We start from the raw sequence: 23,521 nt of genomic DNA on the forward strand, positions 1-23,521 counted from the left end.
CGGCTTCGCACGCCAGCCCCTCCTCCGCGCGCGGCCTTGCGGAGCCGGCCGGCCGGCCCAGCTCCCCTCCCCGGCCCCGCGGGGCGGCCGCGCTGCCCTGACGAGGCGGGGAGGGGAGGGCTGGACCGGCCGGCGGCCGGGCGACCATGCCGAACTTCTGCGCTGCCCCCAACTGCACACGGAAGAGCACGCAGTCCGACCTGGCCTTCTTCAGGTTCCCACGGGACCCGGCCAGGTGAGCGGGGCGCGGAGGCGGCGGGGACCTCGGCGCACGTGCGCTCCGGGGGACCCGGCCCGGGAGGGTGCCACCCGGGGACGCGAAGGCTGATGAAGTGGGCGCTTAGCATCGGTCGTGCGGCTCGGTTCGTTAGCTGTCAAAGAAGGGTTAGGACTCCCGGGGGCCCTGCCTTCCCCCACGTCAGCCGTCTCTTCTAGGACAGTGTTTCTGTTTGGAGTCGAGCCGCTTTCTTTGATCTTAAACCAGGTCACAACTGCCGCCTCCTTCGAGACTTGTCATCACCAGTGTTCAAATGCAGACCGTTACTCATTGTCTGCCTTGGTTATTGTAGGGGCCACAGAGTGCGTGGGAATAGGTATTGAAACTTCAACTCTTCTTTGGGATAGCTCTAATACTCTGGTTCGTACTTTGAAAGACGTAGGGACTTCGTGCAGGTGTTTCACACACGGGGCTCTCTTGTTGGTTCAATCATTTAAAAATCAGTGCTTAGCCATGTGTTGGAGTACTCGTGCTGGGGATTCCAGTGAATTCTGTCAAGGACCGCAGAAAGTGCCTAATCCGTGGAGGGACCAGATTTATCAACAGGCGTTGTAATATAGCATGCCATTTATTAGTTGAACAAATACTTATTGAAAGCCTACAATTGGTAGAAATTAGTCTGCACACCAGGGGTGGGTAACATGAACCGATGAAAGTCCCTGCTCTCGGAGGTGACATTCAAGTCTTGTGAAATTAGCCATTAAAATATTTATAATAGTGTGCCCAAAAATGAAAAGTATGCTGAAGGAAAATACGGCAGGGATTGGAAGGGCTACTAGCCACGGAGCGGCTGCAGTGATAGCTCATGGCTGAAGAGCACTCACTGCTCTTGCTGAGGACCTGGCTTCTGCACCCGAATCAGGTGACTTGCAAACACTGTAAACTCCAGTTCCAGGGAATCCCACAACCTCTTCATACTTTCAGGTATACCAGGCACGCCCGAAGTGCAAAGCACTCCTGCGCAGAAAGTAAATGAATAGGTTTTAAAAAGAAAACATAGCTGGGCGGTGATGGCACAGGCTTTTGATCCCAGCACTTGGGGGGGCAGGGTAGGGCAGAGGCCAGCCTGGTCTACAAAGCGAGTTCTAGGACAGCCAAGGCTACATAGAAAAACCAAAAAGAAAAAAGAAAAGGAAGAAAGTATAGCCAGGGAGTTGAACATGGTGACATGGTCTGTGACCCCAGCTCTGAGGAGGTGGGAAAATAAAAGTTTTGGAGTTGGCCCTGGGTTAAAGTTCCAGGCCGCCTAAGGCGATAGTGTGAGATATTATCTAATTCATCCATTAAAACACAAACAACCTGTAACAAGGACGGCCCAGCTGCTCTTTTAAGCAAAGGGGACCAGTAAGTGAAATCAAGGCATGCTTGCTGATGGATGAGGTGTCTACGTTTAGGAAATTGTTGTCCATGGAAAACGTTCTGGCGTTTATTCTGAGTGGAGTGGGGGCGTTTAGAGCTGAGAGAGTTCTTAACAGGGTTACTAGCTGCTTGTTAGCTGTAGGGAGCAAAGGTGAGAGCAGTAAGGCCCCGGAAGGACTGCTGCAGCGATCCAGATCAGTACAAGACGAGGAAGAGTAAATTGCCTTAAGGTTTGATGAGGCAGCCAGCAGGATTTACTAATAGTTTGGATGTGGGTTATAAAACAGTCGAGGGTAACTCCCGAGATTATGTATGTGTGTGTTATGAGTATGTTGTAGGCACATGTGTGTGTGTGTGTGTGTGTGTGTGTGTGTGTGTGTGTGTGCATGCATGCATGCGGAGGCCAGAGGAGGACATCCGATGTCTTACTCTATTACTCCTCATTCCTTTGAGACAGGGTCTCTGACTGAACCTGTACCAGGCTAGTGGCCAGCAACCCCAGCAGTCCTCGTGTCTCCAGTCCCCATAATGTTGGAAACTGCACAGCTCTTTATGTGAGTGCAGCAGTCTGAACCCAGGTTCCGGTGCTTGCACAGTAAGGACTTTCCCACTGACTCCTCCAGTGGTTAACATAAAACAGTAACCGGCATAAGGAAGATGGGGATGGGCATATTAAAGGTTTGATTTGTCATGTGACATCTGACAAGCTTGGTGGGCATTCGAGAGATGTCATCAGCCAGAGGATGGAGTTCGGCACTAACGAGCTTGATTAGCATGCATCGATGTTCTAGGGTCTAGCCCCTGTACTTTATACCACATGTGGAAATGAATTTCAAATGGCTGCTTTCTCTTCCTTTACATTGTTGTCAATATTTGCCTTTTGGCAGGGGATGGTTTTTGAAACAGGGTTTTGTGTATCCCTGGCTGTCCTAGAACTTGCTTTGTAGACCAGGCTGGCCTCAAACTCTCTGTTTTTGTCCCCTGAGTGCTGGGATCAAAGGCATGTACCGCCACCCTTGGCGTAGATTTCTGGGTGGGTGGGTTGATTGTTGTAAGACAGGGTTTCTCTGTGTAGCCCTGGCTGTCCAGAACTGGCTTTGTAGACCAGGCTGGCCTCAAACTCACAGAGATCCACCTGCCTCTGCCTCCTCGGTGCTGGGATTAAAGGTGTGTGCTGCCAACCCTGGCTAGATTTCTGTCTTAATTCTATTTATAAATATGTTTATATATTTTGGACCAACCTTGGATATGTGGTCTATGGCCTTTTAAGAGAGATCTTTGCCTACTCATAATATATTTATTTTAGTAATTTGTTTATTGGAGACAAATTCTCATTTAGTCTAGCCTATAATTAACTATGTTACTCAGGCAGGCCTTGAACTAGCTGCAGTCCTCCTGCTTCAGTCTCCTGAGTCCTGGAGTTACAAGTATGAATCACCATGCCCAGCTTGTTTTGTCTTTAATATTTAGGTTTACAGTCACTTGGAATTTATTTTTGTTTATGTTGTAAAATTACTAGTCAAGATATAATGTCTTCATATGGATAGCCTACTTAGCACTGTTTGTTTTTTTTGTTTTTTTAAGCTATTTAATGTTACTTGGTTTTTTTTTTTTTTTTAAGGTTTTTGTTGCTTTGGTGATTGAATTGAATCAGCAAATCAATTTGTGGGGAATGATTTGTTTAGAGTTAAATTTTTCATTAACTTCTGTGCCTCTCTTTGTCTTTAAGAGAGACCTTATACATTTCCCCATTATTCCCAGTATGTTTGATATGGAAATGCATAGGATTAGTTAGTTAGACTTCTCTGTCCCATGCTTACTCAGGTTCTGAGTTGCTGTTGGGATCAAAAAACTGATTTTACCTTAAATCAAAGATAGTGTGGACAACAGTATTCTGTGTGGATTAATCTTCAGAGATTAATAATTTAAAAATGTAACTGTAGTAGTTTGGCAAACTTTTATAGTAAAGTGTTTTTGTGACTAATACTTGTATTTTGAAACACGGTGTTTATAATCATAATTTACAACTGTAAAATATTAAAATATGTTTACCTTACTGAGTGGTATAATACTTCCCAGCTAAATGAAATGATACATAATTCAGGTGTATGGTTTTAATTTAGGTATGAAAATCTTAAGTCACTGTGAACTCACATACTTAGAGTAGAATTGACTGTCAGGGTTAAAGTAGTAAGACCCAGGAGGAGCTTGGTGCGGTGGTGCATGTCTTTAATCCCAGCATTCCTGGAGGCAGAGCATGTTAATCTCAGAGTTCAAGGCCAGTATGTGTATGTGTATATTAACATATATTATGCTTGTAACATAATATTATACCCATGTTATAATAGAGTATAATATATAAATAGGACACGAATTCGCTTTCAAACTTGTGACACTTTTTCCATGGAAGAACTTTTGTTTCTAACTTGGAAAGAGGGAAAGATCTGGTTGTAACCCTCAAGGAATTACTTAAACTTCTTAATTCTTAATTTCTTGATCTATACTCACCTTTGGAAAGCCTTGGGCCCCTCTGCAAGTGCTTAGTAAACATTGTTATTTGTTTTGCTGAAATCTTAAGCACGAAACACATGTGCTTGCGTCCCTTGGTCAGCATCTCAGCACTTCGTGTGTAATAGAGTGCAGGTGCTGTGTCCGTGCTCTTGGAGCTTGTCTCTGCGTTTGTACCTCTGTTATATGAACTAAACCTTGTTTGTTACAAGGCAGATGAGTGTGTCCTTTACGCCTATATGAGCTCCTGTGGTTGTTTGTAGAGCATGTACTTGTTACCCCTTTGCAGTGCTGGGGGTATTTCCTTAGCTCAGGGTGAAAACGTGATGAAGGGTTAGGATGTTGGCCTTGTGGCTGAGTAACTCTGTGCTGCTGGTTGGGTTCTTACTGATTTGTAGATGTCTAAGCAAGTTACTTCTGGACTTTGTAGTTGAAGTGCTTATTCTAAATGACTTCAGCTCTGATTTTTGTATTATTAATCAGCTTCTCCAACTTGTGCTGTATATGAGCACAGCAGGAATCTTTATAATACATACTTACCTTACAACTAAATTAATTTTTTGTTTGATTTTTGAGCGCTCACTTTGTGCCCTTGCCTGGCTTGGAACTCATTGAGATCTGCCTTTCACTGCTTCCCAGGTGCTACGATTGGAGGCATGTGTCATCATGCCTGGCTTGAATTATTTATGTTCTGAAACAGTCTTGTACGTAGCTGAGGCTGTTCTCAAACTCAAGAATCTTCCTGCCTTAACCTCCCACATGCTGAGACTATAGATGTGTGCTGCTATGCCCAGCCCAAATGCTAAAATTCAAATTTTGAGTTGATATTTCTTAATTTAATTTTGGTTTTATTTGTAGATGCCAGAAGTGGGTTGAGAATTGCAGGAGAGCAGACTTAGAAGATAAAACACCAGATCAACTAAATAAGCACTATCGACTATGTGCCAAACACTTTGAGACCTCGATGATCTGTAGAACTGTAAGTAATAGCCATCCTGGCTTCTCCCTCTCTTCTGCTGTATCTGGTTTGCCCTGTACCTTTTCATCTGTTAATTGGACTGTCTACCTACCTACCTTACCATATAAGTTGAAGATGCATTTGGAGTTTAGTAGTATCTTGTTCTCAGAAACTTGATTTTTTTAAAAAGCCCTGTTCCTGATGCCTATACCCCTTCACTAGAGGAAACAACTTTAAAACTATTCTTGTATTTACATGTTTCTATACGTGTATAGAAAATGTGAGTGTATAATACTGTGGGTGCTTATCTCAAGCACTTTTTCTAGAGTTTTGGTTTATTTTTTAATGTCCTGGGCATAGAACCTGGAGTTTTTTGTGTGCTAAGGCAAGTGCTCTACTACTGTGCCAGGCCCTACACCTCTCTAGAACATTCGTGTGAATGACAGTCATTGAGGAATGATATTCTTTGTGTTCATGATTTGAATGTCCTCTTAAGAACCGACACTTATTTAATTTTTAAGGGCTAGCTAGAACAAGAATCAGTATCACGAGCTGGGCGTGGTGGCGCACGCCTTTAATCCCAGCACTCGGGAGGCAGAGGCAGGGGGATCGCTGTGAGTTCGAGGCCAGCCTGGTCTACAAAGTGACCAAGGCTACACAGAGAAATTCTGTCTTGAAAAACCAAAAAAAAAAAAAAAGAAAAAAAGAAAAAAGAAAAAAAAAAAAAAAGAAAAGAATCAGTATCACACAAGTAACATGAAAAATGTTCTCTATGGGCAAGAGATCAGACCAGAGAATTTCTGAATTCTTACTTACATTTCTAATGTTGTGGGATTCTGTTATTGCTGTAATTCATAAAAGCCAGAGCCCGGCAGATTGATTGACATGTATGAACCACTATAGGAAACTAATAAAGAAGAGTTTGGTAAACCCGTAGTGTTCTTTCCTACTTAGGTATAATTAACATTTTATATTAGGTTTGGTATAGACATAAACTTGACTTGAAGGTACACTATATAATTAATTATGCAGTGCTTTATTATGATTTTTTTTTCAGATGCATTTTGCAGAGGCATCAGAAAATTAGAGAATGGGTGGGTTATTTTATTTCTCAATGTTAATTGAACAGATACTTGTGAAGTCAATGGAAAGTGAGCCAATTCTGGTTCAGTAATTTTTTCACAAATATTTGAAGGACTTTTTTTTTTTTTTTTTTGCTTTGTTACAAGCATAATACTGATTGACCAAAAGGTTTCATATGTCTAAAGGGCAAAATCAAGCTACTTTTGTTTTCTTGACATTCAGAAAAAAATATAAAAAATATTTTAAATTACACCAATCATCCCTTTTTACTTTTTAGTATGGTAAATATCATCTCTTAGCTATATAATTTCAACAAGATTAATGTGAAGAAATTAAAATATAAGTTACTGTTGTAGCTGACTTTATTCAGAGTATAGAATAGAAAGATAAGCTAGTTTTGCTTTTTTTAATTTCCAAAAGAGTCTTTCATCTTGAATAAATTAACGCAAATCTGAAAAATGTTTTTTCTGTATGTATAGAACAGGCAGCTGTTGAAAGCTGGCATATACGATAATTGTATTGAAACATGTGTAACCCTTTGGCTGCATTAGTTTGGCATTTAAGAGCTTATTAACATACATGAGTGGTTTTGCCAAAGCCAAAATTTTTATTATCTTTTATGCTGAGTAAGATCAGTGTTGTTCCTTTAAATTACCAAAGATTAAACCTTGGAATGGAGTAAAAATTGTTCATATGAGTTAGACGTAATCTTTTTGACATGTCTATTTATAAATTAATATATAATGTTCCAATTTTCATTCACATTCTGGTTTTTCTGATCTTTGCTTTGTCTGCTAGATTTTAAATTCTTTAAAATGTCTTGTCCTCCCCTCAGTCACTCAGCTATTTGATGTTGACTGTTTATTTTGAGACTTTGGCTTAGTGAGAAAGTCGAAAAACTAAGTGAGAAAATGTCATAGGTTTTGCTTTTCTCTGTAGATTTGTCCATAACCAATCCTAACCCAAACTTTCTGATAGACTCAGAGTCTTTAGTCCAGCATAGAAGCCGAGTGCCACTAAGAAATTACATTTCAGCTTGGCATGGAGGCTCTACCTGTGCTGTAATCCAGGAGTCAGGAGGCAGAGGTACATAGTGTCATGAGCTGAGGCCCACTTGAACATTATCATGAGACCATGTCTCCACATACCAAAAGTTAAATGTAGTAATAGTAATACATCAAGCCGGGCGTGATGGTGCACGCCTGTAATCCCAGCACTCGGGAGGCAGAGGCAGCGGGTCTACAAAGCAAGTCCAGGACAGCCAAGGTTATACACAGAGAAATCCTGTCTCCAAAAGAAAAAGAAGAAAAGAATGTAAAAGGGCACAGATCATTTGGGAAACATGATTCCTATAGATTTGGTAGCTCATGGGAAAACACAACAGGGAAGCTCCCCAGAAGGCATCAGAGCGTGCAAGTCTGTACTTTAGAGACAGATAAAGAAGTACTGAGGAAATCATTAATGTAGAATTTCATTTACTTTTTTTGAGGGACCATCGTTGATATATTTTCTTTTTCAGAGTCCTTATCGGACAGTTCTTCGAGACAATGCAATACCAACGATATTTGATCTTACCAGTCACTTGAACAATCCACATAGCAGACACAGAAAACGAATAAAAGAATTGGTATGTCTGGCTCTTCAGCTTTCTCATCTCTCCATAATCCAATTAAACAATTATGGACATGTTTGTTAACAATTTATCCAGTTGTTCCGCATCTCACAGCTTGCATGCTAGGAAATGAGGTCTATGCTTATTAAGATGGTTAGTCTGTCTTAATACTAGTTAAGCTGGCAAAGCTCCAGATACAGCCAGTTGATAGTTGTTGAGTTGGAGCGAAGTGTGCTGTTGATTATAGGCCACTAGCTCATTGCTCTTCTGGGGCTGCTAGCAAGGAAAATGAAACTGGTATGTTTCCAGAAGTTAGCACAAAGGAATAAAAAAAAAAAAAAGAAAAGTATTAGAACTTGAGATCTGGATTTTGGTTTTGTTTGTTTCCCCAGACAGGTTTTTTTTCTGGGTAGCCTTGCCTGTCCTGGATTCACTTTGTAGACCAGGCTGGCCTCCATAGAAACCCACTCATTTCACTATTTTTGGCAGGTTCTAGAAAAAGGTTTTTTGGGGTGTTTTGGTTTTTAGTTTTTAGGTTTTTGTTTTTTGTTTTTTTAAGCAGGTAAATATTTATTTGGAAAATTCCATAGGGGCTGAAGATTAGAACTGAAAAAGTGTAAGAACCTTTCCATGTCGTATACTTCATGTATGTCTTTATCATCCTTTGCTACCTTTCAGATCGGATAGCTGAAGTCAACCTACCTTTAGGTGAACACAGTTACTGACACATTACCAGTATCAGGACCCTTTTTGTCCAGTTTTGTTTTCATTTATGTAATTATTTATTAGTGTACACACACATATGCCATGGCATGCATGTGGAAACTGGTCTTTTCTATCTTGGGATCCCCAGGATGGGCTCGTGAGGCACAAGCCATTACCTGCTAAGCCAGTTTCCTGGCTCAGTTCCCCTTATCTAGATTTGAGGACAAGATCCTGCGGAAAGCTCTTCAGACGGTTGGGGTTTTACATGTTGTAGACGTGTACTCTTGAAAGTTAGGTGGGACTGAGTGACGTCCTCAGGGCTTGCAATGGGTGTGGGGAGGTTCTCCTTGCCTGCCCAGTTTCTTGGTTTTCTCCCTCTTCTTGTGGTTTAATTGTGTGCCAAGAATTGTGACCTTCATGTAGAATTTTTAGTGCTTTGTTCTCTCTGTTCCTGAAACTACATGAGTAGTGTTTTGGAGTTGGTATTGAATCAGCAACCACTGTACATGTGAGTTATTTTGCTAGTGTCCTCTTGATTTGGAGTGTTTGTGTGTGTGTGTGTGTGTGTGTGTGTGTGTGTGTGTGTATTTTTTTTTATTTTTTTTTTTAGCTTCCTGAATGTTTTGACTCACGTGTATATATCCTAAGCCAGTTTAGAGGTCTGATGCTTTCCCTGCTTTGCTGGCAGTATTTTGTAATTTCTCCTAGTTCTTTAACTATAATTACTGTTTTTGCTTTTAAATCTTCTTCATACTTTTTTAAAATGTTAAGTACTACATAGAGGACACTCATAGTCCACAGGATCTTATATGTACGTGTCCATTGTCCCTAAGGTCTGGTGTCATCCTGATTCACAGTTCTCTTCAAGTAATCCACTTTTCCTTCCTGGGAGCTTTTTGAAGTTTTTATTATAGGCATTTACATTTTATTGAACAGGGTCAGGGATATAGTCCCTTTATTATCTACTCTTTTGACCATTTCACATCTCAGGACTTAATCTTTCCTATTTAGTTTTGCTTCCTTGGCTTTGCCTTCTGTTTCACTGGTATGTCTTACAGGTGAATGCTGACACTTGCATGGCAGTCCTTTGCATTAGCTTTCTTCTGAGAAGTCTGACCCACAAGGAAGAGCTCAGCCTCTTCGTGTCCTGTAGCTGTTGCATCTCTAAGTTTTTCAGGGCCGGCACACTTCCACACCTGGCGCCCTTTAGCTGCTGCCTCTGCACTGGGAGGGGCTGTTCCAGCTAACCAGCCTGCTAGTGTTTCTTGTTAGTAGCAATATCCGGAGCTGGCATCAGGCGCTGCTATCTCCAGCTTTCATTGGCACTGTTGTTTTTCTGCCACAGATAGTAGTAGAGGATGACATAAATATTAGAGAGCATTGGGTGGAGAAATAGAAGAGAAGTCGGGGAAGTTCTTTCTTAGTCTACCTATGGTTGTTGGTTTGGGGCACAGAGTGTACTCTATAGTTATTTCTCTTTTGAGATGATGCTGTTGCTTTCTGCTTCCTAGGCACTTCTCATTATCTTTTGTAAGTTCTGTGATACAACAGCCTCCCTGTTTTGTGACATCTTTAGGGTTAGATTTCGCAGAGGAATCTGTTGCATCCTCTTGAGTTTGATGCTAAGTACTGCGGTATACCTTCTTCCTATTTATTACTCAGTATGCATTTGTCCGGTTAGGAGAGAGCAAGGTAAATAGCATGTGCTTTCTATTTTAGTACTTTATTATACACTTGGAATCCTGAGCATGTGACATAGTTTTGGTTCCCTATCATCTGTTTGAAGAATGTATTCCACATGAAGAATTGATGCTCTGTGGAGCTAAGGATGTAGTTCACTTGATTGCATAACAAGCACAAAGTGCTGGGTTTGAATCCTAGCACCACATAAACCAGCACTTCACTGTGAGGTGAAGGCAAGAGGATCAGAAGTTCAAGGCCATCCCCAGCTACTTAGTGAGTTCAAGGCCAGCCCAGAGTACATGAGACATTTTTCTTTAAACAGTATTAACAGAACCCATCAAACTCCTGAGTGAGAAAATTTTTGCTCAAAACAGCCTTTTTTAAGTCAAGATGATTTACTAGAGGTGATTTCCTTAAATTTTTTTCTTTTTCTTTAGAGTGAAGATGAAATCAGGACACTGAAACAGAAAAAAAGTAAGTGATAGTGTTAATGACTCAGCTTCTGAAGGCCTTTTTAAAAGGCCTTGACCTGGTAAGAACAAATAATTATGTCTTACTTCCAAAACCCCCTTGAGAATGAATGTAAAATTGTGGTTGACTCTGTCCTGCGGCCTGGAATTATTAGAAACATCAGTCTTACTTCATTGTGTCCTCATAAAGGATTGCTGTGCTGCATGTGTTGACGTTATAGAGCGCAGAGGGAGCTCCTTCTCCCCTGAGGGTGCTCTCACTGTGGTAGCAATGGCAGACCACAGTGTCTCAGTAGGCAAGGAAAGGCTCCAGTAAAGCCAGCCATCCAGGTCCACCCATGCACCTGTGTACACAGTTATTTATTGGCCTAAGGAATAAGTGCTGTGGAGGCAGCGGGGTACATGGGTTGTCAGGGTTATAGAGTCTTTGTAGGTGCTGATGTGTAAGCTGTGCTATAGAAGGTAAGGCTAGAAGTTGTTTCTGTTCTTAACAGTTGATCCCATTTCTCCTCCTTTATCTCCTCTTGCTTCTGTAGACATAAAGCTTTGATTATGCCATTCGATCATTCTGGTGCCTTATTTAATTCTCACAGTGCTCTGTGTTCCTTCTTTATAGATGAGGAAACAAACTCAGAAAAGAAAGCAGGAAAGATATTCCATACAATGTAGTGGTACGAAACAAGCTGCTAGAGTGCAGTAACCACACTCATGTAGATATTGTTAGTGTTTCTGATAGCCAGTGAGCCCAGCCGAGAGAGCACAGAGTTCAGAAGTTGCAGGGTTGTAAGCTGCCAGCCATTGGAACCACTCAGGAGTTTGTGATTAGGTGGTAACATGGTCAGGGTTCCGCAGGGCACTCTTGGCTAGGAAAGACAACTGTGTAGGCAGAAGGGCCAGAACTAGAGGACCTTGTATGTGGTGACTCACGTACAGAAAGGTGTTCAAAGGAGAGATACTGAGGTTTCACTTTATATAGATTGTGTTTTATTGAGCATCCTTTGAAAATAACATAGTAGAATAAATACTTGATTGGAAGTGAAGAGATTAAGGAGGACAGAGAGGACATGGGGACAGCAAAGAAGGCAGACATGGCAAACATCCAGGTTAACCTTTTTCTGGGTGGTGTAGCATAGAGGAGGACTGCTGTACACTGCAGGAGGAGTCCTCCCTGGACGTGCTGAGCTCTGAGAGCCTGGGATGCCTAGAAGCAGATTGCACAGCTCCAGGCACACTAGGCTTTGCTTGTCTCTCCCACCTTAGTGCTTTGACTGGCGTATGTACACCAGCCACCTGGTGTGCCTTCCCTGCCTGTGTCCTCCATACTCACATCATTGTCAGATGCAGCTTTCTGTTCAGCTGTCTTCTGTCCCTCAGTCATGCCGTACAATTCTTGGTGGCCTTCTCATAGACTTAGATTTTTAGAGCTGGGTTTTAAATGATTCTTCAGATTTTAATTCTTTTCATGAAGCCATTACTGACTTGCATGGCTACAAACAGGACACTTTCCCCATCAAGATATGAAGAGACTAGGCTGAGCTTGCTGATACTCTTAAGAGTAACTGCACCTCATTCTATGAATCTATATTGTACTGGTTTTGTAGAGCTGTCTTCATATACGCGCATGGCTTAGCACTTAGAAAGAAGTAGCATCTCTGTGGATCTTGCATTTCATTTCATTTCTATCCTTGTACCTGTGGTCTTGGCAAGTTATTTACTATCCTTATTTGTCAAGTGGGATTGATACCATCTGCCTGAAGAAAGTAATGTGATACCTGGAAAGTGCTAGGCACAGTGCCCATGGACGTACTTGTTCTCCTCACCTTGGCATGGTCAATTTGTCATTCCTGTTAATAGTTTATGAAATATCTTGTAAATTTAGTAGAATTGTTCCTACTTTGTTTTTGTTGTTTGTTTTTTTGGTTTTTGGTTTTTCTGTGTAGCCTTAGCTGTCCTGGACTTACTTTCTAGAGCAAGCTGGCCTTGAACTCACAGAGATCCATCTGCCTCTGCCTCCCCAAGTGCTGGGATCAAGTGTGCACCACCATACCCGGCTAAAATTGTTCCTACTTTGCAACAGCATTTCTGTTTATTATAATCTGTCAGCAGCATTTGTCTTTTTTTAAATTTGTGTCCTACTCTATTGATGTTCTGTTAATGGTAAATGAATGACTTTGTAGATATTAAATATTTAGCCAATCAAAAGTGTAATCTGTCTTGTCTTTTATGGTTCCTCATACATCTGTAAAACTAATTAACTCTTTGTTTTCCAGTTGAGGAAACTTCTGAACAAGAACAAGAAACTAACAGCAATGCTCAGAACCCTAGTGCAGAAGTGGGGAACCAGCAGGATGGAAACATTTTGCCTTTAACCCTTGAAGAGAAGGAGAACAAAGAGTACCTCAAGTCGTTATTTGAGATTCTGATTCTCATGGGAAAGCAGAACATACCCCTGGATGGGCATGAGGCAGACGAGATCCCGGAAGGCCTCTTTGCTCCAGATAACTTTCAGGCGCTCCTGGAGTGCCGCATCAATTCTGGAGAAGAGGTCCTGAGGAAGCGCTTTGAGACCACAGCCGTCAACACGTTGTTCTGCTCGAAGACTCAGCAGAGACAGATGCTGGAGATCTGCGAGAGCTGCATTCGGGAGGAGACGCTCAGGGAAGTGAGAGACTCGCATTTCTTTTCCATTATCACCGACGATGTAGTAGACATAGCAGGAGAAGAGCACCTGCCCGTGCTGGTGAGGTTTGTCGATGAAGCTCATAACCTGAGAGAGGAGTTTGTGGGTTTCCTACCATATGAAGCTGACGCAGAGATTTTGGCTGTGAAGTTTCACACTACAATAACTGAGAAATGGGGGTTGAATATGGAGTATTGTCGTGGTCAGGCTTACATTGTGTCCAGTGGATTTTCTTCCAAAATGAAAGTTGTTGCTTCAAGACTTTTAGAAAAATATCCCCAGGCTGTCTACACACTCTGCTCTTCCTGTGCCTTAAATGCATGGTTGGCAAAGTCTGTGCCTGTAGTGGGGGTGTCTGTGGCTCTAGGAACAATTGAGGAAGTCTGTTCTTTTTTCCATCGGTCACCACAGCTGCTGTTAGAACTTGACAATGTCATTTCCGTTCTTTTCCAGAACAGTGAAGAACGGGGTAAAGAACTGAAGGAAGTTTGCCATTCCCACTGGACAGGCAGGCACGATGCCTTTGAGATCTTAGTGGATCTCCTCCAAGCACTTGTCCTGTGTTTAGATGGCATAAACAGCGACACCAATGTTAGGTGGAATAACTATATAGCTGGGCGAGCATTTGTGCTCTGTAGTGCAGTCACAGATTTTGATTTCATTGTTACCATTGTTGTTCTTAAAAATGTGTTATCTTTTACAAGGGCCTTTGGGAAGAATCTCCAGGGACAAACCTCTGACGTCTTCTTTGCAGCCAGCAGCTTGACTGCAGTACTGCATTCACTTAACGAGGTAATGGAAAATATTGAAGTTTATCATGAGTTTTGGTTTGAGGAAGCCACAAATTTAGCAACCAAACTTGACATTCAAATGAAACTCCCAGGGAAGTTCCGGAGGGCCCAGCAAGGTAGCCTGGAACCTCAGCTAACCTCTGAGAGCTACTATAAAGACACCCTCAGTGTGCCAACCGTGGAGCACATCATTCAGGAACTTAAGGATATATTCTCTGAGCAGCACCTCAAAGCTCTGAAATGCCTCTCTCTGGTACCCTCAGTGATGGGGCAGCTCAAATTCAACACATCAGAAGAGCACCATGCTGACATGTACAGAAGCGACCTCCCCAATCCTGACACGCTTTCAGCCGAGCTTCACTGTTGGAGAATCAAGTGGAAACACAGAGGGAAAGATATTGAGCTCCCGTCCACCATTTACGAAGCCCTCCATCTTCCTGACATCAAGTTCTTCCCTAACGTGTATGCCTTGCTGAAGGTCCTGTGTATTCTCCCTGTGATGAGAGTGGAGAACGAGCGCTACGAGAACGGGCGACGGCGCCTCAGAGCATACTTGCGGAACACTTTGACGGACCAACGGTCGAGTAATCTGGCTTTGCTTAACATCAATTTTGATATAAAACATGATCTAGATTTAATGGTGGACACATATATCAAACTCTATACAAATAAATCAGAGCTTCCTACAAATAATTCAGAAACCATTGAAAATACCTAAAAGATTTTTAAGATGGCTGTTGTGTAATATTTGTTGTTTGGAAGAAAAGCGGTAAGGTTTCGCAGGCCAGTCAGTCACTGCGTACCTTGCGGAGAGGCCTCCAGCTGAACCACGCTTGATTAGCTGTTGGTAATCCACATATTTAAATGGCCCCTGTTTGAACTCTTATGCTTTCAGCACCTGTCTGTTCTTCCAGAAGTTGGCATTGGGAGTAGCAGTGCTAGTGACACTCTGGAATTGTTTAGTTAAAAAGTATTTTAGATAAAACATTATCATTGTGGATCCAGTTGTCAGTTGCTGAGTTATCAGGCCTTTGGGAAATGAAATTTGTGAAAGAAATATATTTTATAATGTGTTATAATAAAATACACCATTGACCTTTGACTTGTAGGAGTTATAGGTGTTTAAAAATCTATTGGTAGCAGCACTTGGAAGGCAGAGGCATGAGGATTACACGTTTTAGGCCAGCCTGGGCTACATAGTGAACCCTGTCTCAAAAAAAAAAAAAAGGATGTGGTGCAGCTTAGTGGTGGAGCTCTTGCCTAGCGTGCGCAAGCCCTAGGCTAATGCCTCAGAACTGTAAAAGCAGAAGACAACAGTCTCGGGAACTGCAAGACGGTTTGTGAGCTCAGGAGCAGCCTTCATGTAGATCTGTTAGGACAGAGGACCCTCAAAGCAGCAGGTTAGGGTTTGGGTGGCAGAGCCAGGCACTGCGCTCCACATTTGGTTTTGCTGTTTACATTCCTTTGTTGAGCCCACATTTTCATAAGCTTTTTTGCAGGTGAATTCATTTCTGCTTCATGGTGAAGACAGACCCAGAGGCTATCCATACAGGCAACAGACTTGTCTGTTTTCTTCTGTCTTTTTACATGATTATGTCTACTGCCTTGTCTTGATTTATAAGTAAAACCTACAAAAGTAAATGTTTTGTGGTTTATCTAAAAAACAATACAGAAAATATTGCTGTTATTTTTGGTGAATAAAATCAATTTTGTATAGTTTATTTCAATCTAAATAAAATGTGAATTTTGTTTAAATTTCAGATGAAGTATTTTTGGCAGATCAGAACACATTTCTTGTATATATTCTTAAAATGGTTATTTTATAATCACCCTTACAATTCAAGATGAACTATATTCTAGTTTTGCTTTTTTGATTTGTGTTTTAAGGCATAGGAAAATTAAAATTATTAATTGTATCACTTAACTGATTTGCTGAATGTATATAGCTTACACTGGGCTGTTTTGTGTTGAGGTGAGTCAACATTATCCAAGCCTTAGCATGTTTGCTACAGCACTGGGTCAAGCCTGGTGTACGTGTCAAATCAGGACACATTGCCCATTCAGGTTATAAAAAGACAAAATGACTTTCTGTTGTTATAGTTCTGTGAGGTGCCTATGTCCTTAACAGAGACAACTGAGCGATTGAGGGTGGCAGTGAGGGAGACCAGAGCTGGCCTGCCATCTGCATCTAATTCTTGGGACACTTACAAGTATTGTGACTAGCAGACTACTCAACCTAGGCCTGTTTCCTTCCCATATTACCCACTGCAATGACCTGCTGCTGCCCAGATTTAATGGCTCAAAGAAACAGTTTCACTTTTCATAGTTTTGGGGTTGGTTAAATAATTCTTTGCAAGTACCATATGGCTTTCTGCCTTTGGTCAGGAGGTTTGTTGGGGGTCTGGGTGGGATAGCTGGGTTTCTCTATGTGGTCTTTAATCTTGTAATCCTAGTATACCAAGGTGGCAAGGGGACCTTCAAAGTCTGGACTCAGGAACTCATGGAGTATTGCTTATACCACATGCTGCCTATCAAAGCAAGTTGCTCTGCTAGCCTAGATGGAAGGGATGAGCAGATTAGTTCCCCCCCTTGACAGCAGTAGCTGCAAAACAGGTCCTGTTTCCAGTCCAGCACACCATGTGTCCTGAAGTGTTTGAAGGTGCTACCTTTTGTGCTTGTGTATTCCGTAATTTGTGGCTTTGTGGAAAGTGTGAAAGCCTCATGTGTTCCAAGCAAGCATTCTGCAGAGCTGCACCTAGCAAAAACCCTAGTTAAAAGGTGCTTTCATGCCAGGTGTGGTGGTACATAGGCTCTTAAGCAGAGGAATTGCTGTGAGTTTGAGACCAGCCTGACCTACATACTCCCAGACCAGCCAAGGTTGCAACAGTAAAACCCTGTTTCAATAAACAGAAAAAAGATTTTCACAAATGGATTCTTGATAATGGTTTGAGTTCGTGGGAGTTGCACAAGTGAGAATGTCTATTTTTAAAGATTAGGTAGGTAGTGACAAAATGGTAACTGTGAAGGCTAGTTACATCACAAATATGCCAAGCTTCTCAACTTACTGGCAATATCCAAGTACAGTTACCCAAAGAATTTGCAACCTAGAGTTGGCCTGTGGGACCACAACTATATTTCATTTTGTAAAGATTTATTTAAAATTGTGTGTGTGGCCGGGGGGGGGGGGTGTCACGGGGCGAGTATGGGCATGTGTGAGTCAGGTGCCCTCAGCTTTCTGAAGGTGTTGCAGGCCCTTTAGCTGGAGTTGATGAGTGGCTGTGAGCTGCCCCATCTTCTGCAAGAGCAGTAAGCTTAACCACCCAGACATTTCTCCAGCCCCCACAATTGTACTTTTAAATGACTACCCACACAAAAAATCCATGACTTCAGGACATTAGATTTATTGAAATTAAAGCAAAAGAAAATAAAAGTATCCACGAAAGCCTTGTGGAGTTTGAACAAAAAATGTATCTAGACAGCTTGCAAAATGTCATAAGAAATGTATTCAGGAATTAACATTTGATTACAGGAATTTCTGCTCTTGACATTTACTTTGCGGGGAAAGTTACACAGTTGAATCCTACTGTAGGATGATGGCCCTATAAAATAGATGGGAACAGACCTTTTATCCAAATCTGCTGGTAATTCCTATCGCATTCTTCAATGGATTCTGGTAGGCTCAGTAGTGGTTTGGGTTGGAAGAGCCCTCCTCTGGAGACCGTGCCCTCCAGTAGTTTAGCTGGCTCTGGTTTATTTTTGTTTCTTCTGGGGGGCAGCCACCTCTTAGTGCTGTGTAAGGTGAAGTGATTCATCAGGCACAGGAATGTTGTACTTGGAGTGTTTGTTATATGGTACTTCAGAGCTGACAAAGCACCTTCATTATCTCATTCATTTCCCAGGAAAACTTGGGCAGGGATTAGCCCCGTTTTTCAGTTGAGAAAGCAAGCACACAGAGGTAAATTAACTGTCCCAAATTATAGCTAATGAGTGCCAGAACCAGGAACTTCAGCCCAAGCATTTGATCTTAAAATTGATTATGAAAGCCACTTCATTCTTAAGGTTTGTAAAGGAAATATTTGCCTTGGACATAGATTTCTTTTACGTTCTTGCTTCATCCGTTGCCAGCTTTCAGCACAACATCGAGAATGCGTTCATTATAGTCGACATGGGTTCCTGGAAAGAAAAAAAAAAAAAGCTAGAGCCTGCAACTTCTGAGCCTTTACAAACTGGATGTAGAAATGCTGCCGCCTTTGTTCAGCTGCCAAGACACTACCAGAAAGGGCTGTGGGTCCAGGCCTGCTCCTTTCACGAGAGTGGGGCCACTTTCTCCACGCCATTGTCAAATGAGGCTCTAGCCAGCTTTCAATGGCCAGGAAAAGCAGAGTAATTTTTAGTATAGATTAGCATAAAAATACCTCCTAGGTCAGCTTCAGGAAATAATCACTAAGTTAGGAACAATAAGTCTGATCTATAGGTTGACAGTTAATTTCCAGACCTGTTTTTTTTTTAAATGCCCCTTCTTTCTCACCGTGAATGCTATGTAAATAGAGTACACTACATGCCACTGTATTTGTGTCCATAAATTACTTGGACAGAGTGAACAACAGACTTAAAAACTAAGTAGAGGTAGTAAATCTGTTCCCTTTTTAATGAGTTTAAATTTACAGTAGGAGTTTGAACATCTGGAAGGTTAAAGTCCTAATTCGTTCCAAATGTTCGACAGGGATATACTGCAAGAGAGGATATTGTAATTGAGGGATCAAGAAAATGGTTGCCTCAGCCCGAGGCCTCTCTGTTTCCTGTATGTACATTAATCACTACACACAAGAGCCTTGATGGCAAAGAAGAGCTGGACCCAAATCATCTCCAAGTCCACTGCTTCTGTACAGGACAGTCATGGGAGGGCTGTGTTTAAATGCCACTGGTTAACATCTGGAATCTAGTGGGCAGCGCTGCCATTTTCTCTCATGTCAGGGGGAAGGTTCTTTTTTTTTTTAAGTCATTGAAACTGGGCTTAGAAAAGTCAAAACTTGGGACTTCTAAATTGTAATTTTGATTAATGGGTCTTGTAATCCAAGAATCTGGGCTGCAGCCAACACCTAGCACTAGACTAAGCATCCATTTAATGTAGTTAGCGGAGTCCCCGAGGGATGCTTGTGAGGTGCCGATTTGATTTTCCTACAGGGGCGGGAGAGTTACTATTTACAGTAGCAGCCGCTCTTAGCTGTTTGGTGTATGCCAGGCCCGTCTTGTGAAACCTCTACCCCGTAAAGAGGGTACATATACCCCTTTTCCAGGTGAGAGCCGAAGACTCCAGAGTCAGACACCTAAAGAGTGCTGCAACCAGGATTCCAGCATGGTGTGAAGGCTTCCAAGTCTGATGTGTTGATGCTTGCTTGCTTCTTACATGACTTTCAAATGTTACATTGGATGGCTGAAGTGCTCCAGCTGGTCAGCCTCAGGCGCACGGTTAAGAGTGATAGATACATAGGAGAATAGAACCAGAGCCCATGCCCTGGATTCAAAGGTGAATAAGATGGAATCCAGGCTTCTGTGAGCCAGACATGAAGCTGGGGACAGCCAGAATCAGGGCTATAGTGTACCTCAATTCAAATGCCACTTTCTGTAGGGGTTTCTCTGGGTCAAGTAGTTCGCCCAGATCATTCATTGATGACAGCCCTGTGAGAAGTTATTGGGTGCTCCATCCTGCAGTACCGAAAGTCAGCAGGATGAGTGACAGTTGTGCAGAAGCCCATAACAGCACTAGCTGTTTCCTGAACATCACCTCTCAACCACTGAGTGATGATGGCGTACAACTCAACCAGGTTTGCCACTGTCATTTCCAGTAAAAATAGAGAGAATAAGTTTGAAGCCACTGAGCAATAGCACTAAGCACTAAGCTAAGAGATGGACCTTTGAAAGTGGTGATGACCAAGTGCCTTAATGGCCCCAAATATTTTTAAGTTTCTCTAGTTTCCTTCCTGGTGAAAATAGGGTTGTTATTTTGACAGTCTCACACACACACACACACACACACACACACAGATAATAACTGTGATAACATATGCAATGTTCATGAGTAGCATGTAATGCTGCTTCCTCACACCTGTTTTATCTATGCTACACTGTACATACATGCATGTGTGCTCCCCCCCCCCCGTGTGTGTGTGTGTGTGTGTGTGTGTGTGTGTGTGCATTATGCTGGCATCCTGTAGGATTCCTGGAAATCCGGTTTTCAGTCTACATTGGAATGCTGAAGAAGTTGAATTTAATACTAGCTGCAGCAACAGGATAGATGAACTTGCCTGTGAGAGGGCAAGCAAGCAAAAAAAAAAAAAAAAAAAAAAAAAAAAAAGCAAAACAAAACAAAAAACAAACACAGTTTCCTTTTTCCACATCCTTTAACTGGGCTGTACCAGGTGTGGCCCAGATTTAGGGTGGGTCTATGTGCTCCAAATAATTGGATTAAGAAAACCCAGTAGTTTAGATTTTAGTTGTCACATTGTCAACCAAGATCATCCATCATATGGATATTGAGAGCTGGAGGGCATCCTGGAGGCTGTTCAGTTTTACAGAGGACGGAAGACAGGACAGCTTTCTCTGAATCACACTCCTGGATGGTGGCAGAAGCCAGGGGTGAGCAGAAGTGTCCTGTGAATGCTGTGTTTTGTCACACCACACAGAAGAAAGACTGAATCATGTTTTGGCAGGTGAGCAGTGTCTGCCCTTTCAGCTATGACCAGTGTAAACAGTAATCCTGGACGGGTGTCAGCTTTACAGGGAGAGATTTATTAAGCAGGCCAGGGTCTGGGCTTAGTGCTGGGCACACTGCTGGGCTTTGTTGCCATAAAAGTTTTCTCTAAAAACACTTGATATTGATTACATCTTTTTTTAAAGGTGTGTGTGTGTGTGTGTGTGTGTGTGTGTGTGTGTGTGTGTGTGTGTGTTTCCACATTAACTATAATGCTATATGTTCTATAATAATCTGTTTATCTTGTCTTAGACTCCAGTAACATTTTGAAGGAAATCTTCAGTATTACTTATGGCATTTTTCTTTAAGAAGATTTGGGGGCTGGAGAGATGGCTCAGAGGTTAAGAGCACTGGCTGCTCTTCCACAGGTCCTGAGTTCAATTCCCAGCAACCACATGGTGGCTCACAGCCGTCTGAAATGAGATCTGGCGCCCTCTTCTGGAGTGCAGGCACATAAGCAGGCAGAATATTATATAAAAATAAATAATTTAAAAAAAAAAAAAAAAAAAAAAAAGAAGATTTGTTAATTTAGACCCCTTCATACACATCATGCGAGCTGTTACTCTAGGTGTCCTCTTTGCACAGATTCACTCTGTGCCCAAATATCTATCATCTATTGCCCCCCCCCCCCGTTACCACCCCTACTGTTGCCACCCTGATCCAACCTGTCACTACCTTTTACTTTACCTTTCCATCTGAATTTCTTTTCCGGTGTAGTTGGCTCACAAGAGTTCCTCCATACTGAGGCCGCTGATCATGAGTGAAGGCCCCATGTGAACTGCTCCATGCCCACCAATGGCCTCATCTTTTTAATGGCTTTCTTGGGCTTCTCTCTTTCATGCAGCCTGTACAGGAAGCATGTTCATAAGATACCTTGAAAGCTGCCGGTAGAGCATTTACTAGCATGTGAGAGTCCCAAGTTCGATACCCAATATTACAAACAAACGAAACCAAAAAACAGTGTCTGCAAGCTGTCAGCCCCACTTACTCTTAGCTTGCTTTTTGTGTCACTCACCTCTTTGCTGTGTGAGTTTTATCTCCACAGAGTTTTCTCCAGATCAGAGGGTCTCAACCTGTGGGTCGTGACTCTCTTGGTGGGTCACATATCAGATATCCGCATTACGATTCATAACTACCAAAACTACAGTTATGAAGTAGCAACGAAACAATCTGATGGCTGAAGGTCGCCACGGCAGGAGGAGCTATAGTAAATGGTCACAGCGTTAGGAAGGTTGGGACCCACTGCTCGAGATGCTCCCCAAACCAGGCTCTCTTCTACAAGTTCTAGACCCTGGGCCTCTTCACTGTGGTGTACTCCTGGCTCAGAGCAAGCCTGGCAGCACCAGCTGCTCCATGCCTTCCTAGTGAGCAAACGACACGGCTTAGGACCAATGGGGGAATTCAGAGTGGCTGGGGGACAGGAAGAGAGCAAAGCCACCAGACACCAAAGAGTTGTAGAAGTCCTGCCCTCTTTAGAGCTGGCTTCTGTCTATGTTCCCGCCTTTAGCAGAAAGGGGCGTCAGACCTGAAACAGTGACTGAAAAGCTGTGGTTCCCTAAATCATCTGCCACACAGTGTCCCTCTAAACTATCTACCACATGGTGGCATTTCCCCCAGGGTGACCGCTCCCTTCCCTGCACTGGAGTTTCCAGGAAGAGAGATGAGTACGTTCAAAGTCAGCTGCTGGTGATAGAAGATCTCTAGCAATGCTGGGCTCACTTAAGATTATATTTCCTCCGCATAGCATGGGATTTATGCATGTGCTTAAATATCAGAAGCCTGGGATTGAAGTCTACATGCTGATGGTAAAGCGTTCTCCCACTGAGCCACATCCTGCAGCAGTTAAATCAACTTTCTGGCCTTGGTATGCTCAGTGCTCACATGTAGGAGGGACAGAATGCTTATCAGATGCCTCCTCTATGCCAGGCAATGAAATGACTTGGGCATATCATCTCATTTAAAGTCCACAATGTGATGGGTTGATGTATTGTCCCTCCGAGTCAACCAAGTTTCATGGAGCTCATTTGTCTAGGGCCCCTGTCTGTGCAGAGCCAAAGGCCATGGACTATACTACGCAGCCAGCCTCAGCCCCACCATGGGTCTTAAGAAGGCACCACAGACCTTAGTTCTACTCAGTTCTCATAATGGCTTCTCAGCTGGAGGTACCATCCCTGAGAGACTGGCTGAATGCCACACTACTGGCTTTAGGTACGTATCTCCTTTCCTCTGTCCCTGTGGCTTTTCCACCAGGGCCCATTGGGCTGGTTGAAGGGATGTAGGGGTCCAACTGTGAAGACTTGGAACACTGGTCGAGCATGCTGGAACAGCAAGCTCACAATGCCCTCGCCATCTGTGGGAGGAGAGGAGAGGCTCCTCATCCTTGGGCAGGCCTGGAAGAGGCTGCTGATGCTTTTCTGCTGGATAAGAGTAGAGAGGCAGGCCTGCGAGCCTGCGTGAGAGGGTCAGGGAAAGGCAGCACAGGAGAGAGCAGGCGGTTAGGTGACGCCTGGCCCGTGTGCTGCCTCTGGGAGCAGTTAGTTTTCCTTCTGTGAAAACTACCTGAGAAAGACCATCTTGGCTCCAAGTCTCAAAGGCTTCAGCCTGTCATTAGCTAGTTCTGTCATTCCTGGGCCTGTGTCAAGGA

At 42.8% G+C, this 23,521-nt stretch overlaps 1 protein-coding gene and 1 long non-coding RNA gene across 5 annotated transcripts in view; one reads left to right on the forward strand and one right to left on the reverse strand.

Annotated features, from left to right (window-relative positions):
- On the forward strand, positions 1-15,886 carry THAP12 (THAP domain containing 12). 3 transcript variants are annotated; one of them, XM_084773982.1, is made up of 6 exons: positions 1-235; positions 5,003-5,123; positions 7,705-7,812; positions 10,623-10,659; positions 12,926-13,395; positions 13,789-15,886. In XM_084773982.1, the coding sequence occupies exons 1-6, from the start codon at positions 147-149 to the stop codon at positions 14,842-14,844; spliced, it is 1,881 nt and encodes a 626-aa protein (XP_084630108.1). In that variant the 5' UTR covers positions 1-146; the 3' UTR covers positions 14,845-15,886. The 3 variants fall into 3 exon arrangements, with proteins under 3 accessions (XP_084630108.1, XP_084630107.1, XP_084630109.1); XM_084773981.1 differs by having other exon boundaries at positions 12,926-15,886; XM_084773983.1 differs by lacking the exons at positions 1-235; positions 5,003-5,123; positions 10,623-10,659 and having other exon boundaries at positions 12,926-15,886.
- LOC311592998 overlaps positions 15,238-23,521 on the reverse strand; it is a 13,404-nt gene continuing 5,120 nt past the window's right edge. For both annotated transcript variants that reach the window (XR_014777558.1, XR_014777559.1), the window contains exons 3-4: positions 21,565-21,722; positions 15,238-18,299 (exon numbers count right to left, since the gene is read on the reverse strand). This is a non-coding gene — a long non-coding RNA (uncharacterized lncRNA). The remainder of the gene's footprint in view (positions 18,300-21,564; positions 21,723-23,521) is intronic.

This window comes from Acomys minous (assembly GCF_964271855.1).
Source record: "Acomys minous genome assembly, chromosome: 2".
NCBI lineage: Eukaryota > Metazoa > Chordata > Mammalia > Rodentia > Muridae > Acomys > Acomys minous.